General features: G+C 42.1%; 1 protein-coding gene across 2 annotated transcripts in view; it reads right to left on the bottom strand.

Moving 5' to 3' along the window:
- The window catches only part of ATAD2B (ATPase family AAA domain containing 2B), a 140,693-nt gene that overhangs the window by 43,760 nt on the left and 78,749 nt on the right, over window positions 1–18,184 (bottom strand). Inside the window, exons 19-22 of one of the 2 annotated variants that reach the window (XM_090031510.1) lie at window positions 12,422–12,607; window positions 11,411–11,546; window positions 10,889–11,085; window positions 7,060–7,219 (exon numbers count right to left, since the gene is read on the bottom strand). In XM_090031510.1, coding sequence (XP_089887636.1) covers window positions 7,060–7,219; window positions 10,889–11,085; window positions 11,411–11,546; window positions 12,422–12,607 — 679 coding nt within the window. The remainder of the gene's footprint in view (window positions 1–7,059; window positions 7,220–10,888; window positions 11,086–11,410; window positions 11,547–12,421; window positions 12,608–18,184) is intronic. The other variant, XM_090031517.1, reaches the window with a different exon arrangement.

Below are 18,184 nucleotides of genomic sequence, written 5' to 3'. Positions count from 1 at the left end.
ATATTTCTTGACTTCTCCTTTTTTGAGACTAATATAGCATTCTTTTGGTCTATAAACCTTGCTATCCAAAGTATAAAACTGCAACCAATTAGTGGCCATTATCAGACTGCATTTCAGTCTAATGAGATCTGCAATGGTCACAGGCAAGTAGTGTCGGACCCCAATTACAAACAGAATATATGTTCTCACAGGAAGAATGAGAAAGATTACTTTAAAAAAATATATATCTCACTATTTGTGATCTTGTTCATTCTTTGAAGAAATAAAAGAGAATGGATCTCTCCATTAGTGGAAGATCTTAAATACAGGGCTAAAGGAAAAAACAATTTGGCTACTCTCTAACAACTTAACAGCCTGTCCTCCATTCCCTAGATGTATCTACATTACTGGCACAAAGAATAACAACCAACAGCAAATATAATTCCCTATTCTTAATTTTTTACTCTACTATTTTATACTGATTTATTTAATGCATCTTTTGTAACATCTCCCGTGGTCTATTTTAATTTTGTTCAAATTGGCAGAATGTGTAATTTTATTGCATGCTTTTACTAAAAAACCATAAATTATGTAATTTTATGTAACATTATTAACGGCTTTTGCTAAAACAGGACAACAAATATATAATAAACTACTATTACCATTAGTTCATCAAGGTTCCACTAAATTTAGCTAGTGAAATCTTACTTCAGTATCTGAATTTTGCCAATGGTAACTCATACCTATGAATAAGATATGTGGTCATCCAATTCTCCACAGTACCAAGAACAACACAACCTATACTTGGGGAGGCTGGGTTTTTTAAGTACAATTTTACCTAACCAATTTTACCTGATCCAAATGACCTAGAAACAAGTGCACTGCTGATGAGTTGCACCTTTATCCTAGGTTCCAATTTCCTTGAACAACAGGACTAAGAAATAGTTATCTCTTTACCAGCAAGACATACCTAAGAAACCACCAGTGAGTTCTCAAGAGTTCCTCAAAATAATCTCTTAAAAATTGGTAAATGAATTTCATAAAGTTTAAACAAACAGATAAATATTAAAACTCCTTAAAAAAGGAAATAGGCAGACAAGGTCCTTTGGGTGAATACGATATCTTTTATTAGACCAACTTAAATAGCTGGAAAATTTTTTAGCAAGCTTTTGGGTTTAAAAGCCCTTCAAGCTGAGGAAGACTCTGCCTGACAAAGAGTTTTTAAGCCTGAAAGCTTGCTAAAAAATGTTTTCCAACTATTTAAGTTGGTCTAATAAAAGATATCATATTCACCCAAAGAACCTTGTCCGCCTATGTCCTGAGACCAACACGGCTACAACCTACACCCCTTAAACAGGAAAGTCACTGAGAATATTAAAAGATGTTCAGTTTCACTTTATCATGGAGCATTTTAGACGGATACAAAATGCATCATCTGAAAAAGTGAAGTCTAGTTTCTATAGGCATTAATTAGCAGTAGCTCCAGAAGACAGATATAAAAAAAAACCAGATGATGCTAAATCCTAGGCATCACAACCTGAGACAACAAGGTACATGAACAAATTGCTTGAACACACCTTTGCATCAAGGACAGAAGACATTAGTATCTGCTACATGACATAAGTATTAAGGAACAGCAAGAGGCCAAACACTAAAAACAAATGCACTAGAAAATCATGATTAGATAGATGGTTGAAAGCATCTCTGAGAAACTATGGTTATGGAAATTTTGCTCCTCCACATAGTTAAGTGGTCAATAACTTACTGGCACTAAACAGCAAAGATCTGAAATAAGGACTGCAAATTATATAGAATGGATCAAATCCTTGTATAGCTCTATTGCACAGGAGTCTACTGTACATCTATACAAATGACTAGGCTTCAGCACAAACAGTGATGGCTAAAAATGTGGTATATGGCATCAGTTTATCTGCAAGTGATGGTAGATATTGCAGCTATTCTAAAGGCAGGTGGTGCATTTGCTCTTCTGGCTGTAAAAACCAACAGACCTGTAGGTCCTGCCACAGTGGTCACAGGTATACATGGTGTTAGCCTGTCAGTACAGTAGCCCCCATATAGCAGGGAACCCTAGCCCTGTTACTAGAAGGCAGGTCAGCCCTTCTAAAACCAGAACTTTCTGGGCACAGCGTGCTGGTAAGGCAAGGGTTAAAAGCTGGGCCAGGCCAGCTAGTCAGGTGACCAGAAGGGGGCAGACCAGAACTATAAAAACCCTGGGCTGGGCAGCAGTAAGGCCAGCAGCCAAAGGGGAAAGAGTGAGTGTAAGAGAGCTCCACGGAGAAGCTTGGTGAGCGGTCGAAAGGCTGGAGGAGGGAAACTACTGAGGACCCTGTGAAGAAGTGGCAGCAACCCCAGAAGGACTGCAGCTGAGAGTGGGGACCCCCTGAGTAACTGAAAAGCTGGCATACTGCCTTCTTTAATCATTTTTTTTGGTGGTGGTTATAGCCAATGGATGGACTGCTTATATTTTTTTGTTATTGAATAACACTGGTGGTTTGGGGAAGGCTATTGGGGAAGGAGGCGGCCACATTGGAGCCCCACTATAATGCGGGGACTCCGGCGCCAGTGTGGGTACAGTATTCGGGGTGCACAGGCCCAGCGACAGAGAGGACACAGTATTCGGGGGCACAGACCCAGCACCAGAGAAGGCAATCCTAACAGGCAAGGGTGGCTGGTACACCTGGGGTGCAACTGTGGGGGGTTTTTTTGGACTGAGACAGTGGAGTTTCGCAGCCGCTGCCTGGCTTCAAACTCATGACCCCGTGGCTGTGGAGCTGGTGGAGGGGCCTCTGGGCTAGGGAGGCTGGGCTTCAGACTGGAGCAAAAAGGAGGGCCGTGAGTCCCAAGACCAAAAAACTAGAGTCAAACCCTATCTGGTGGGTTTAGATGGGGAGGCCTAGCTAGAGAAAGACTGGGGTAAAGGCCAGTGGTGGCAGAGAACCCCAACATACAAAAAACAATAGGCATTCTCCCGCTTACAAGAACATCAGTATAATATTTCCATCAAGACGTGGCAGACAAGTACAGCAGGACACGAAAAATCTTAAGGGGACTCCAAGGGTGCTCCACATAGGGCACAGATAACACAAAATATGGCACTGGGGAGGGTGATCTGTTACACCCTGTTTCCTTTGGTCACGTTTCTATCGTAATTCAAGTGACTGTTTTTCATCATGATTGATAAGGGAGCACCAATTCTTCCTGTTTCCTGCTAAGGCCTCCAAAAGGTTTGGGTCGATTCCAAAAGCCTTCATATCCTGCTTAGAGAGGTCTTTGAAGTACCCGTTCTACTCTTTTCTCTCCATCTGCAATTTGCCCATACAGGATGTCCTTCAGGACGCACCCATCTTCCATCCTGTGAAGAATGACAAGCCAGCATAAGTACCACTGTTCGAGTAGTACAGGGACAGTTAGCAGGTTGGCTCTGGCAATGACCTCTGTATTGGTGATTCTGTCTTACCATTTGATGTCAAGGATGTGCCATAGACAGCTTAGGTGGAAGCTATTCAGCTTCTTTTCTTGATATGCGAATGATGACCATGTCTCACTGTTATATTTAAGGACACTGAGTGAGCAGGCTTTGTACACACACAGCTTAGTTTTGATGAGTACTGTATTGTTCTAGACTCATATGGACAACTTACTGGAAGTGGTAGTTGCCTTTCCAATGCACACATTTAGTTCTTCATCCAGTGATAAGCTGTCACTCACTATGGATCCAAGGTAGCAGAACCTGTTCACTACTTGAGGGCAGTGCTGTCAAGACTGACAGAGGATGACTGGTGAACCCCCTGTCCTAGAACCACATTGTCCTGATGCTGGTGGTCAGGCCAAACATCCTGCAAGCATGGCAGAGGTGATTCATGAGTAGTTTCATAGTATTTGTAGTTGACCTTCTTCATAGGTGGTGAGTGCAGCATTGGCACCAAAAAAGGAGCTCCCTAGTAAGTATGCGTGTGACTTTTGTCTTGGCCTTTAGATGTGATAGATTGTAGAGTTTGTCATCTGATCCTGCGTGATAGTCTATGCCTTTCTCCAAGCCATCAAAAGCATAGAGCAGCAGCACAGAAAAGAAAATCCCAAAGAGTGCGGACATCCGGAACACAACCCTACTTTACTCCACTCTTCATCCAAACTGGTGAGAGGTTGATCCATCAAACTGAACAGTGGCCTGCATGTTTTCACAGAAGGAGCATATCATGCTGAGTAATGTTGGGGGGCAGCCAATCTTTTACCAGGACCTTGAATAAACCTGTTCTGCTGACAGTATCAAAGGCTTTCATCAGGTCAACAAATGCTATGTACAGCGGCTTATTTTCTCTGCATTTTTCTTGCAACTGGCATAAGGACGATATCATGTCCACTGTTGATCTCCCTGCTCTGAATCCATACTGTCGTTGAGACGTCATCATCAAGTCACTGACCATCTACCATCAAACAAGAGGCTTCTCCTCCTAGGGGACTTTAATGCTCAAGTTGGCCAAGATTCACGATCTGTGCCTATTTGGGACATTACGGCATCAGGAAATGGCCTTCTTCTTGAATTCTACACCTTAAACCACCTGTGTATCACTAACACCTACTTTGTGGGCAAAGAGTATCTAAAAGTATCATGGAAACACCCATGATCTGCCCAATGGCCTCAGTCAGACCTTGTGATCACCAGGACGACAGAGCTGCCCAGTGTACTACACACCTGCACTTATCAAAAACACAGATCATGACACAGACCATTCCCTTACTGCCAAAGTGAAAATGATACTAAAGAGGCTGCACAGAGCCAAGCATAAGAGTCAGCCAAGAATTAACATACACAGCACAAAAGGCCAAAGCAAGTGCCTCAACTTTCAACGGAACTTTGAACTAGCTGTGTCTACAAAAGCAACAACTACAAGTGCTGAAGGAACTTGGAGTGGACTAGGAGCAGTCATCCAGGAACAGCCACATTGGTATTTGGGGGGAAAAAAAAATAGTCAAAGACTGGTTTGAGGCACACTCAAAAGAGATGCTACCACTCGTTGAAGCCAAGAACACAGCCTACCTGAAGCACAACCGGAATCCAACAGGAAGTTCCAAGGCTACGCTGAAGCATGCCAGGGCAATGGTACAGAAAATAGGCAGATGCTGCACAAACCAATATTGGACTGACCCATGCGAAGAGACGGTTTGCCTCAGACACAGGAAACCTGAGAGTTAGATGATGGCCTGAAGAAAGCTCTTGGCCCAACTGTCACTAAAGTTGACCTCCTCAAGTCTCGAGATGGCAAAGTAAAAATCATTCACAAGAACAAGCAGATGTCACATTGGGTTTAACGTTACTTAAAGGTTTACTCCCATGAAACAGTATTTCAGAAGACGTGCTAAATCAACTTTCAACTCTAAGCGTATTGGCACAGCTAGACAAAGAACCGATAGCCGAAGAACTCAGCAAAGCCACAGACTCTCTAGCAAGCGGAAAAGCACCAGAGGAGGATGGCATCCCAGCTGAGGTTCTTAAGTGCGGGAAGGCTAGCCTGCTACCACAACTTCATCAACTCCTAGTATGCTGTTGGAAGGAAGGTCAAGTACCTTAGGACATGTGTGATGCTAACATCATCACTCGCTACAAGAATAAGGGAGACAAGGGTGACTGCAAGAGCTATAGGCGCTTCTCTATCCTGAGCGTCACAGGCAAGGCTTTTACCAGAGTCATCCTGAAACACTTGCAACAATTTACTGACTGTCTATCTGGAATCACAGTGGCTAAAAATACAGTACGTGAAAAATCAGCCTTCAAATGGACCAGTACTCCAAAAAACTGTCTGTAGCGCAGAAAAAAAATTGCCAGAAATACAGGGGGAAACACTACTGGAAAGAATTTAGAGTACAGAAAGAAAAACACCCCATTGGGCAGGGAGATGCATGGATTTCATTTGTATAAAAAATATTTTTGATATTTGTAAATTAAAAAAAAAACTTGATCTCACCTGTCTTAAACTAGTAGTTTAAAATCTAGAGCAGGAATAAATTCTTATGATGCCTAAAGAAAACTGCTGATTAAAAAGCTGTATAACCAATTTCAGAAACACATATGGTAAAAGACAAATGTGGTAAATTAAACTAAATCACAACTGGACCTTCCAAAGAAAGAAAGGTTTTTTGCTTTAATGAAAGGAGTTTTAATTCACTGTTCTTCATCTGCAGATGGGATCAGTTTTCCATGAATCACACATTCAGGACAAATATACAAAGGGGACATTTCTTTCTTCACTTTAACACATAACCAGCACTTTTGGAAGCTTTCAAATCAAATGCTTTTATTTGGAAGCATCCATCTTCCAAGCACACAATAATCCAGCCTCCACCAGTAAAGAGGATGCCATTCGCTAGATCTGCAAGTGAACAGCTTTCAGGTTAATGTCACCTGGAGTTATTTTTTTAAATCCAGTGAATATCACAGAATAACCTACGATACAAATATAGCTAAAGATGATATAGATATATAAATAGGTATAGATGCAAACCAAAATTTTTCCTAATCAACTGGAACGGATCAAATTGGTCAAGATTAATTTTATTCGTTGCCTCCTCACCCTCCACACTAAAATGGAGACTTATTAATTTTGTGGATAAATTTGGTCCTCTGGAGGCAAAAACATTAAACACATTAGCAATGCCAGGTGCTGTAAAACGTTCTCCACAACACCATCGAGTTAAGAGATGTTTTTGTTATGTGGACAGAGATTCGCCATGAATCAAACACCATCTATTCCATTCATTTCCACTTATAACCTACTCAGGTTTGGAATGCAATTATCTGAAATTAACACCAAGTACTTCAGCTCTTCTGTTCTTATAAAAGTCCTGAACACTTACTTTATCACCTAGTTAATTTTCATTTAAATGCTTATTTTCCATTCAAGAGTCTCTTAGGTGATTAAAAGCATAGACTTTTCAGAAAAGCGCCTGTTTAGCCAACTTTTATTTTATGAAGTTTATTTAGATGCCAAAATAATAAGCATTAATTTTACTAAACAACCAGGCTTTCATATTTAGGCATGTCAAAGTTAGGTATTTCCTTACCTCCAGGGTCTTTGTCTGGATTATACTCTAATGCATTACTACAGATGAGATCAATGTCTGTTAGGAAATCCTTGGCTGTTAGATAGTTGTGTTTATCAATTTTGGTTATTACTGTAGAAAGGTCCATTGGCTCTTTGATAACTTCAAGATAATCTGAAACCTATAAACAAACAGCATAGAGAAATGACACAGGACCTTATGCATTACTTCTGCATGCTGCCAATTTCATACTTTATACACACGTTTATCCTGCAGGTTTAGCAATAATTACCAAATGCATAAATTTAACATTTTAATTATTTCCATTTTCAACCCAGATGTAATAAATTATAAACAGACTAAATAAAATCATAGTTTTCTGCAGAAAATTAATTTATTGTTCCTTCAGAGATTCACTAATGCATCTAATTTTCAAGGAAGTTCAAGTTAAATATTTAAAATAATCAAAGTCCTTTTATATTCCATACGCAAACAATATTTTTAACTTTGCCCTGGAAATGAATAATAGTACATCTATTACAAACCCCAAAGTAAAAACGTGAAGGCTTTTTAATGTCCACTCTGTAAACAGGCCTTTTTTGACTAACTAGTTAAACTGTCAACCTTTAAAACCAGTTTCAGCAAAACATCTGAAATAAAAATCTGTAAGCAATAACTTATGTGTGAAAGAACTACAGATGGGCCTTAAAGCAAGGTGTTCTCAAAGGGCTTTGTGTGTCTGTGGAGTTCATTGTGCACACAGAGTAGGAGATACTGGATTCCTACAGCCTACAGGGCACAGTGAAGGGTGTTTGGTTAAATTTGTGGCATTATGAGGAGAGTGTCATTGGCAAATGAAGAGGCTACAAGAACTAAATGAACAATTTCACGGAAAAAGCCAAATACATATTGCTTATTTTTTAATTAAAAACAAGACTAGGCACAACTGCTTCAATGTAGTTAATATTACAATCCATTAAAATATAGGTAATCTGAGTGTTTATGTAGCTTTGAGTATCTTAAAGTCACCCATATGTTACAGTGCTTTTTACCAAAAAATAAAACAATACATGTTCAGGTCAAATTGCAATGATTCTGAAGGACTACTTTTTTTTTTTCTTCCCCTAAAAAAGGAAATATTTTTAGACACTCCTATAAAAAAGTATCATAATATAAACCTCATATTGAGATTGTACTTCAACGGTATACTTTTATTTTATTTTGAACAATGGCTAAAAATGACAACATTTGTCTCATTCTGTTTCATCTCCCCATATATACACCAGTAAGTGCGCAAGTAGAATGATTTCTCTTAGAGGCCCTGCTAATTCATCCTGAGGTCTGAAAGTCAAGCTCTACTTTTTCTGACTTGCATATCACCACTAATAAGAAAAGAAGTCATCTGAAACTGCAAATGTTGTTGGTGCACAAGCCAAAAAAACCCCATTCATATAGCCCTTGTCATATAGCAGCACTCTGTGCACTATGTAAATAGGAGTCAAATGAATTTGGCATACTAGAAAACAGGACTCTGAAAATATACAAGGACCGTTCTGTTAAGTAAACAAAAAGATGGTCAGATCAAGTTGGGAAAATTCTTAGAGCTGTCAAAGCTTTGGCTTTGGCAAGTGACTAGATCACATTTTGAGGGGGTTTTTAATCTCTTTAGATCACATTTGGGGAGTTTTCTAAATGTATTTCATGTGCATAAAATAATGATGGTAATTCTTCCTTTCTTACACCATATCCTGTTTTATCTATTTAAGCTGTAAATAAAACAAAATATTATGTAGAGCTCTGTGTGTACATGATAATGAAGCTATTAAGCATTACCATCATAAAATAAAGCACGCTACTCTTCTGACCATAAACAGTATAAACTGGTTGTTATAAAGAGAACTTTCAGTTAAGAAAACTACTCCAACTGGAAGTTGATGGAAGACTGGATGTTGCCCTCCATAAGTGCCTGTCAACTCAGTATGCACCCGAAAGTACAGTTCTACTCAAAAAAAGTATACTAAATACAATATAGTAGGGGTCCTGTGCTTGTTTCAAAGACTCCCCAAACAAACAAGTGCAGTTTGAAAACAGAAACATTTTAATTTAACCTTCAGCCCAACAGTGTTATCCTTCAAGTTAAAAGTTATCCTTAGTAAAAGTTAAACTTTTCTACTCCACACACTAGCTAACAGGTGCTAACCTGTGAGCAAACTTGTAGGTTTGCAAGCCAAATCCTATAATCTAAAAGTGCCCTGAGGACATGGATGCCTTCAGCAGGCCTTCACAGATGTAAATGACTAGAACTTAACCAGGCTGAAGTGCTGTTGTAGATGTGATGGTGAAGGAAATACCCAGGCAAGATCATTTTGGTGATATTTTTCCTCGACCAACTAGATAGTGGGACAAATGTTAGGCAAGCTTTGGGACACAAAGGCCACATCAAGAGGAGTGTGGCCATGAGGTATGGGGCACTGCAGATGCGTCTGCAGCACAACATACCACGTGTTCAGTTGTTTTCAGCACTGCAAGGGAGAAGCACAAAGGGGTTTTTTTTCACCCCCATAAAGCAAAAAAAAGGAAAGCAGTGAACATGGACACAGCGCGCCCTGCCCAAAGCTGGAGCCTCGCTAGCTGGAACTGCAGTTCACTGCCAGCCATGCTCCGTGTAGCAGGATCATCATGGCTGCAGCCCCAGGAGGCCCCCAGAACCCCAGGTAAGGCTGCTAGGGCCAACCCAGTGCACCCCTACCCCACCCAGGTTAACTTGCCACATACCAGAGCGCATGTGGCACGGGCATTCCCCAGGGACAACCAGCAGCACCACAAGGTGCACCACTGCTACTTGTCCCCAGGAAACCAAACACCCAGACAGATCTGAATGTGGTCAAAGTGCCCTCTTTCCAAATACACACTTGGTACAATAAAATATATCACCAAAAACAACCTTGCTTCTCATACTGAAGTTAGTAAATATTTCTGTTGATGCTTTGCACAGGTAAACATAGTAAAGGCTTCTTTCTGTCACCAAAGAGAATAAATGTAATTTTAAATATATACTGGCAGCAAATTTGATTAAAAGGTGCTGCTGTTTTTACAAAGTCAATTTTCAGGGTGTAAAAGCAATTCAAATGACTATTAGGGACAGGATTAATGCAAAGATCTCCCCTGAGCCAGAACTGTATGCAAGAATATGCTCCTGATCGCTCCGATTCCTTCTTGAATATTTCCTGGACCACCACTGCTACCATACTCCAACCCTGCTACGTTTATATTACGGCACAGAACAGAGCTGTCCAACTGGCAGCCCACCGGCCACTTGCTGCCCCCAAAGGGTCAGTATGTGGCAGACGGGCTCGCACCCGGCTGCCACTGCGCACCCCAATTCCTCTTGCCCTGCTGGCCAGGAGGGGGTTTGAGCAGAGCTGTGCATGTGGCACAGACCAGAGCCATGCTACCTGCACTGTAAGTGGGTAGTATGCACAGCTGTAGGAGAGAAAGCCATGCTGCCTATGCCATGGAAGGATGCCCACACAGCATGCTTGCCTGGTAGAGGGTATAGAAAGGCTGCCCATGCTGTGCATGGGACAGGGGCTACACACTGGGCAACCCATTTGGTGGGTGGGGTGTGCAGTCCCTAGCTTCCTGGAAGTTGGATAACACTGGTATAGAATATTATGACTATAACACCAGCTAAAGGCTGATGATCAGGATAGGCTAGGTCATGGATACTACTGTTATTATAGAGATTAATTTATCCATGCCTTTTTATTAGCCTTTTTTTTTTCTAATGGATTCAACTTTTTTTTTTTTTTTTTTTTTTTTTTTTTTTTGCACATTACTGAAACAAGACCTCTTCAATATCCACCGGTTTGCTGAAGATGTTAAAGCGTTTGTCTGTGGCCAGCCTCTTGGTAACATCTCTGAGAAACAGCCGCAGCTCTCTCAACGTGTTCTCCTCCTGGTCCTCCATTCGTTGTTTTTCTGATTCGGACAGCTGACGGGTAGGAGAGGGCAGTGCAAGCGGAAGAACTTCCACAGCACGAAGAGCTAGGGAAAAAAGCACGAAAAAATTAACCAATGCAAAACAGTAATAAAAGGATCATGGGTCTTCTCTTCCCTGAATTTTCAGACTGTTTAAACTGTAAGGGAAAGTTTTCCCCTTACACTACCCATTTTTCGAGTCTGACCTTTCAAAACTCTACCCTTCCTCCCTCCACATGAAACAAGTGAAGAGTTTTCCCCTAAACAATGAGAAGCTGTCAACTGTTAGTGACAAGCTGCAATTCTCCACACCATCTAAAAAGAAAAAAAAACTGAAAATGTATTCAATCCGCCTCACAAATATTACTGGCTTTACTATAAATTAGTTTACCAGCCTGTTTCCTTCTTGGGGGAGGCACTGCAGCCTGATCAAGAATTAACCCTTGGAAAAACCTCAGTCTGTCTTCTTCACTTGGTCTTTGTATATAAAAAACCTCTTCATATTGGATTCTGAAGATACACTTCACCTACAAGAAAACAATGCCACAAGAGTATATTAATGGTAAATTAGATTGCATTAATGGCAATTAGATTCTATACATGGTAAAGATATAAATTTGATATAATTTTCCAGATACAGAATCTAATTATCAAAGCGCTGTCTCCACTTCACCCCGTCCCCTCCCAGCAGGGAACGCAGTAGTCGGGGGGGAGGAGGAGGGAGAGTTAAGTGACCCCCTTACCCTCTGCAGCCCATTACCTTGGTCCTACTGTAGCCTTCTTGCTCCCCCTGCTACCTGCCCACATCCTCTGCCCCTTGCCTACCCACAATCTTCACCCCTTCCCCCTGCTCCCCAGTCTCTGCCTCTGCCCTGGCCTCCCCTCCCTTGCCATCAAAGGCTGCTTGGGTTCTGTTCCCCCCCAGAGCACAGCACATGAAAGCACAGCCCGTGTCAGCAATTCATCAGTGTTGGTGCTGCTCACTGGCCAGACAGGGGCCATGTAACAATGACAGTGCTGCTAACTGGTCGGGTGGGGGAAGAATTTCCACGTGCTCCACGCCCAGGAGGGAACCCAGGCCAAGCCAGGGCCCAGTTGTCTGACAATAACGGGTGGGGAAGGAGCAGGAGGGAAGCAGAAGCTGCAGAGGGCAAGTGGAAGTTGGGGAGAGGAGGGGGAGCATCATCCTCAAGTACATACAGTAAGATGGAATAAATTCGAAATTTTTTTTCTAATGATCTCTGCATAACATTACTAACTTGCAAAAATTAGTATATTTAAATTAATATTAAACCCTTCATCCAATGAGATTGTAGAGTTTATATAAAGCTAGGCTGGCAAATTTCATTAGAAGTATTTTAAAATAAATTTTAAAAAAAACTTAAACATATTTTACACTTACCTCTTCAGGCAATTCACTGTACATAGATTCAGAGGTAGACAGCAGAAATATAGGGGAGAATGATGGTATATCTTGCAGCAAAGTTAAAAAAGTAGCTCTCACAGTTTCACTAACAGCTTCCCACCAATCACCAATATGAGGCATGTAAACAATACTTGGTACTGTTCTTCGAGCTTCACGAAATATCTGTTTGAGAGAGAAACTAGTATTTAAATTCAGAAATTTAGCAAGTAATGAAATGAAATAAAATGGGAAATTTAGGTAACACCAGAATTCTTAATGATTTCAATGGACATCCCTCCTATCATCTCAAGTTAATTCAAGATAAATAATTCTTTCCAACAAGTGTTCTTATCTATGTTGCTTGCTTCATCACATTTTAACTCATTGTGGAACGGAACTTAGAACAGCTACCAGTCTTACAGCTTATTAAAACACATTTGCCTATTAAGATAAAGCACCACTAATTCACATAAAAAGTTAAACTACCATCTTACAACAGCAAAGAAAACTATAAAGTGACAGACAAGCTTATGAATGGCATACTGTCAAGAATCATAAGTCTTATATTAGGACTATTAAACAGTTTTGTTTTAAAACAAATACTACAATGTCCTGAACTGGTTGCTGAGGGTCCAAACAAGTACAGTAGATGGCAGAAGGAATTAATTTTTTCCAAGAGCAAGGAAGAACTTTATTTAATACCCATCATGTCATTTTTATATGAGAATTTAAGCTTAATCATTATTCTCCATGGACTCCTATATTTTTCACTAAGGTATGATGTATCTGTTCCATTTTGAACCTTGACTGTATTATCCAACTGTATGAGCAGTACAAAAAAAAGTGGCTGAAGAAACTCCACCTAATTACCATGTCTTGTGCCTTTACAGTCCAGACAGAGCTACACAAAATTATGTCAGACTATCATCACAATCACCTAGTCTTATCATAGAATCAATGAGTCGGAAGGGACCTAGACAGATCATCTAGTCCGACCCCCTGCCATGGGCAGGAAGGAGCACTGGGGATAGGAGGGGTCATAAGACTGCAGCCAGGCGCCCATCCAGTCTCCTCTTGAAGATTTCCAGGGAAGGTGAGAGCACCACCTCTCTGGGAAGCCTATTCCAGGCTCTGGCCACCCTTACAGTGAAAAACTTTAAAAAAAACTTAACAGGATCATACCTCTTACTTTTTACCTTCACTAGTTCTAATGGCAGAGTCCTTTAAAATTGCTTCATACTCACTTATATACCTCACAGTAGATCATAAGGTCTTTCAACTCATTCTTCAAGGTTACCACTGTTTTCTATTCACTTTATCTTTTTCTACAAAGGTCTTGGAATCATCTTAAGCACTGTCTTTCTGATCCCACAACTGACACCAATGAGATACACAAGTCTCCTACCTTATTTATAATGCAAAAGCTTTTTTATTTAAACTTTGGCTTCAACCACTATATTTTTCAGGCATGCCCTTTTCTTTTAGGCACAGAATGAAATATGACAAATAAATCAAATTCACTTTACCACAATAAAACTTGTTTACAGTAATTCTGGGGAGCTCCTTTTATACACATTTGCTTGCTAACATTGTTGTATGAATCTGCCACATACAGTTATTCACTGAATGATTGGTGTTCTGGGCACAGAAAGCATAGGTATATTTCATGGAAACATGAATAAGCATATCTGGTGCTAAATTTATATCCAGAAATTTCAATAAAACAAAAGGTTTCAAATATAAGGATCAGAAAAAACATTTTGGTGGACCACACGTGATTTGGTTAACTGCCTTAATGGAATATGCATATTAATATTAAAAATGACTCAAGTACGTGGTTGTTGGTAGTGTCAGGAGTGAAGTTGTAGCCATGATGGTTCAAGAATTATTTCTTAGGATGATATTTTTTAGTGGAGCAACTGCAGAGCTGAGATACAGTTAGACAAGCTTTTGAATTTCCTGTCATCTTAAGAAATCCTGGCCTCTCATAAATATATGTTCAAATTAGCAGCCTATATAGCCAACTGTACACTTATTCAAATTATCCGTTTAAAAATGTTTATAAACAATTCTCTGTGTTACCTTTTCCTAATAAAACATCTTTCAATTATCTTATTTGGAAGGTAACAGTAGCAATTTTTCATTTAAACTATACCTACACCACTTTTATTAAGTTAAAAAAAATAAAAGAACCATTAAAGCCTCCCTATTTTTCAATGCTTGCTGAGCACAGCATAAATATTATGGGAATTTACAAGTAAATCTGTTGGTGGGGCACTTAAAAGCATGAAGTACTGGGACTGCAGCAGACTTGCAAATATGGTTTGCTATAGTGAAATCTCATTGAGCTGAAAAGTGTCAATTTTGAGAGCGCTCCCTAAAGGATTAATATTTTTAGTACAGGAAAGCCAACAGATGTCCCAAGAACAAGTACAATAAAAATACAGGAACATGATGTGAAACCAAGTCAGAAACTGTCTACATTTATTAACTCCACTACTGTAATAAATGCAAAAAATAGTCCATAAGTAGTACACGATTGATTCCATGTATGAAATTAGTAATCATGTTCTGAACAGTTTTTATAATATCTGTACATGCATGCCTTTCTAAGTAATTCTGGAGTATACCTACTCACTACAATGTTGTCAGGGGCATCTTTACATGGCAAGTGCTACCCCTTTTTATTATTAATCATGTAGAGAGTTTTGGAAAGTGAACATGTTGATGTTTCTGATGCTACAAACAGATATTGCATTTGTCTGAGGATAAGCCATTTTGTCTGCTGTCTCAGGATAAATCCTGAAAAGGTTCATAAGAAGTACTAATAGTTTATCCTGAGGCATCACAAAGCGCATCTGAATACTTATCCCATGCATCATTGAACCAATAGATGAAAAGCAGTGGTATGTTCAGCAATTCACTAAATTCCGATTAGAAAGGCAATGTGTGTACATGCCAATCCCAGGACACTTCTGTTTTGGGACAAACACAGGCACAAATTGTCAAGAGACAAATGCAACATCTGTTCCTGGACTGTCTGTAACACTTGCCATATTCTTCCCCATTCTATGTTTTTACATCTATACTGAAATTTATTATGGTAAAGCACAATAATACAGGCTCATGTAAGAGGTGGGCTGGAGATCGCATTTTCTTCATTACATTGAAATTTCTGTTTTAATGATGACAGACAAGCTTCTTTGGGTAACTGTCGTATCATTTGTTCCAGTGTGAGACGGGTGTAAGCCTGCTGTGCCCCTGTGAGCCTAAGGAGCCCAAGTGAAGCCCCGGGACCCCCGATAAGCCCCGGCCTGCCCGCAGGTAAGCAGGGGCCCGTGGAGGTAGGGACCTAAACAGCTGGGAGCGGGCTGAGTGGGGGCAAGGAGGGTCATGCCCCTCCCCGGCTCCTACTTCGCCCAGCCGCCCAGGGAGCCGCACGACCGGAGCCTCCTGAACAGGCTGCGCAAACAGGCGCTGTCCTGGGCCCAGCGCATGAGTTAACATGGGAGTTCGTGCCAAAGGGTGCATGGGAGGGCCCTTGAAACTGCCTGTGATCCCCCCAGAGCAGCCAGTCTCAGCCGCAGCCAGCCTACCAGTGGCATGACACAGATGGGCACAAGCCGCACCCCAAGGGTCCCCAGCCCTCCCCCCCATGGCTCCTCAGAGGCCTCCATGCAGACAGAGCCTCTGGCTCTCGGCTGCAGGGGCCACCTATCGCTTTTTCAGGCTTTGGGATACAGGAGCATGGCCACCTCCCCTTGTGGGGTCTGCTGCCTACTGGAGTCTCTGGCACGCCAGCTTGAGGAGCTCCAGGCCACAGTCCAGAGACTGCATGCCATCAGGGACTGTGAGCAGGAAACTGACTCCTACCGCCAGGCCCTTCTCCCCCGGGAGGTGGAGGGTAGACCATGGTATCCCTCCAGGACAAGGGAGGACTCGGGGACCTTCCTTACCGTCTAGCCCACAGATTGGACCAAAGTGGTTAAGAGCCCCAAGGCCCCTGCCCCACTGAAGCTTTGCAACAGGTATGAACCTCTTGCAGCCCCAGCAGGGCCTGCCAAGTTGCCAGCTCCCACAGGCAACACAGACTCTACTGTAGTTACCGCCCATGCTCTCCCCAAGACAAAACGCAAAGTGGGACTGAGGGGGTATTCTGCCACCCTGACCCCTTAGCCCAAGAAGTTTGCTACTTCCCGGGAGCCAGAATCCGAGACATTGTGGGAAAGATCCCTAAGCTCCTCCAGCCCACAGGAGGCTTGTCAGTGAGGCCCCAAAGGGCCACAACCCAAAGGGAAGGGGAGTTCAGGACAAGTGGTTACTCCTCAAGGGAGCAAACCTGGATGCACAAGCAAAGTCCATCCCGTCTCAGAGGAAAGGCAGCAAAAGGGCACAGCAGCCCCCTTGGCTCTCCAGGGAACTGACGGACCTCCTGCATCTTAAAAGGAAGACCTACAAAGGATGGAAGACTGGAACCACCACCAAGAAGCAATACTCTGCTCAGGTCTGGCCTGCAGCAAGCAAAACTAGGAAAGCCAAGGCTGCAATGGAACTCCAGCTAGCTACAAATATCAAGGGCAATAAAAAGTCTTTTTTTTTTTTTTTTTTTTTAGATATGTGGGGAGCCAGAGGAAAAGCAAGGGCAACATTGGACCCCTGCTAAACCAGATGGGACAACTGACAACCAATGCCCAGGAAAAAGCAAACTTGCTTAATGGGTACGTTGTGTCAGGTTTTTATCAGTCCCATGGGACACCCCTACCCACCGTGGGTCAGGGAGGCCCGGGTGAGGGAGATTCTTGACCCTCCATCAAAGCTGACCTCATGAAGGAACACCTTGACGGCTGGATACCTTCAAGTCAGCCGGCCCTGATGTTTACACCCAAGGGTACTCAAGGAGCTGGCAAGCATCATAGCTCAGCCCCTGGCACGGATCTTCGAAAACTCCTGGCGCTCTGGTGAAGTGCCCAAAGATTGGAAGAAGGCCAATGTCATGCCAATCTTCAAGAAAGGGTGGAAAGTAGATCCAGCAAACTACAGGCCCAGCAGCCTGACCTCTATCTTGGGGAAGGTCTTGGAAAAGATTATCAAAGAGGCCATCCTTAACAGACTAGCTGACAGCAACATCCTGAGGGATACCCAGCACAGGTTTGTTGTGGGTAGGTCTTGCTTGACCAATCTCATTTCCTTTTATGACCAGGTGACCTATCACCTGGACAAGGGAAAAGAGATTGGTGTTGTATATCTTGACTTCAAAAAAGCCTTTGATCTGGTATCCCATGATCACCTCTTGTCAAAACTGGCCAACTGCGGCCTTGACCTCACCACGATCTGTTGGCTGGCGAATTGGCTCCGCAGTACGACCAAGTGGGTGGTGGTTGATGGAAGTCAATCGTCGTGGTGCACTGTGATCAGTGGGGTCCCTCAAGGCTCTCTCCTTGGGCCTATACTCTTTAACATCTTCATCAATGATGTACACATTGGTGTCAGCAGTGGGCTGGCCAAGTTCGCCAATGATGCCAAACTCTGGGGTAAAGCATCCACACCTAAGGACATGAGGGTGATCCAGGCAGATCTTAATAAGCTCATAAAATGAGCAGATGAGAACCCGATGGTGTTTAACACCGAATAATGCAAGGTTCTCCACCTTGGGAGGAAAAACCTGCAGCATCCTTATGGGTTCAGCAATGCTACGCTGGCTACCACCATGGACGAAAGGGACTTGGGGGTCACGACTGACCACAAGATGAACATGAGCCT

Source organism: Crocodylus siamensis, chromosome 1 (assembly GCF_052110815.1).
Source record: "Crocodylus siamensis isolate JL-2025a chromosome 1, ASM5211081v1, whole genome shotgun sequence".
Lineage (NCBI taxonomy): Eukaryota > Metazoa > Chordata > Crocodylia > Crocodylidae > Crocodylus > Crocodylus siamensis.
The sequence above is the reverse complement of the archived record's forward strand: the minus strand, read 5'-3'. Positions and strand labels throughout refer to the sequence as shown.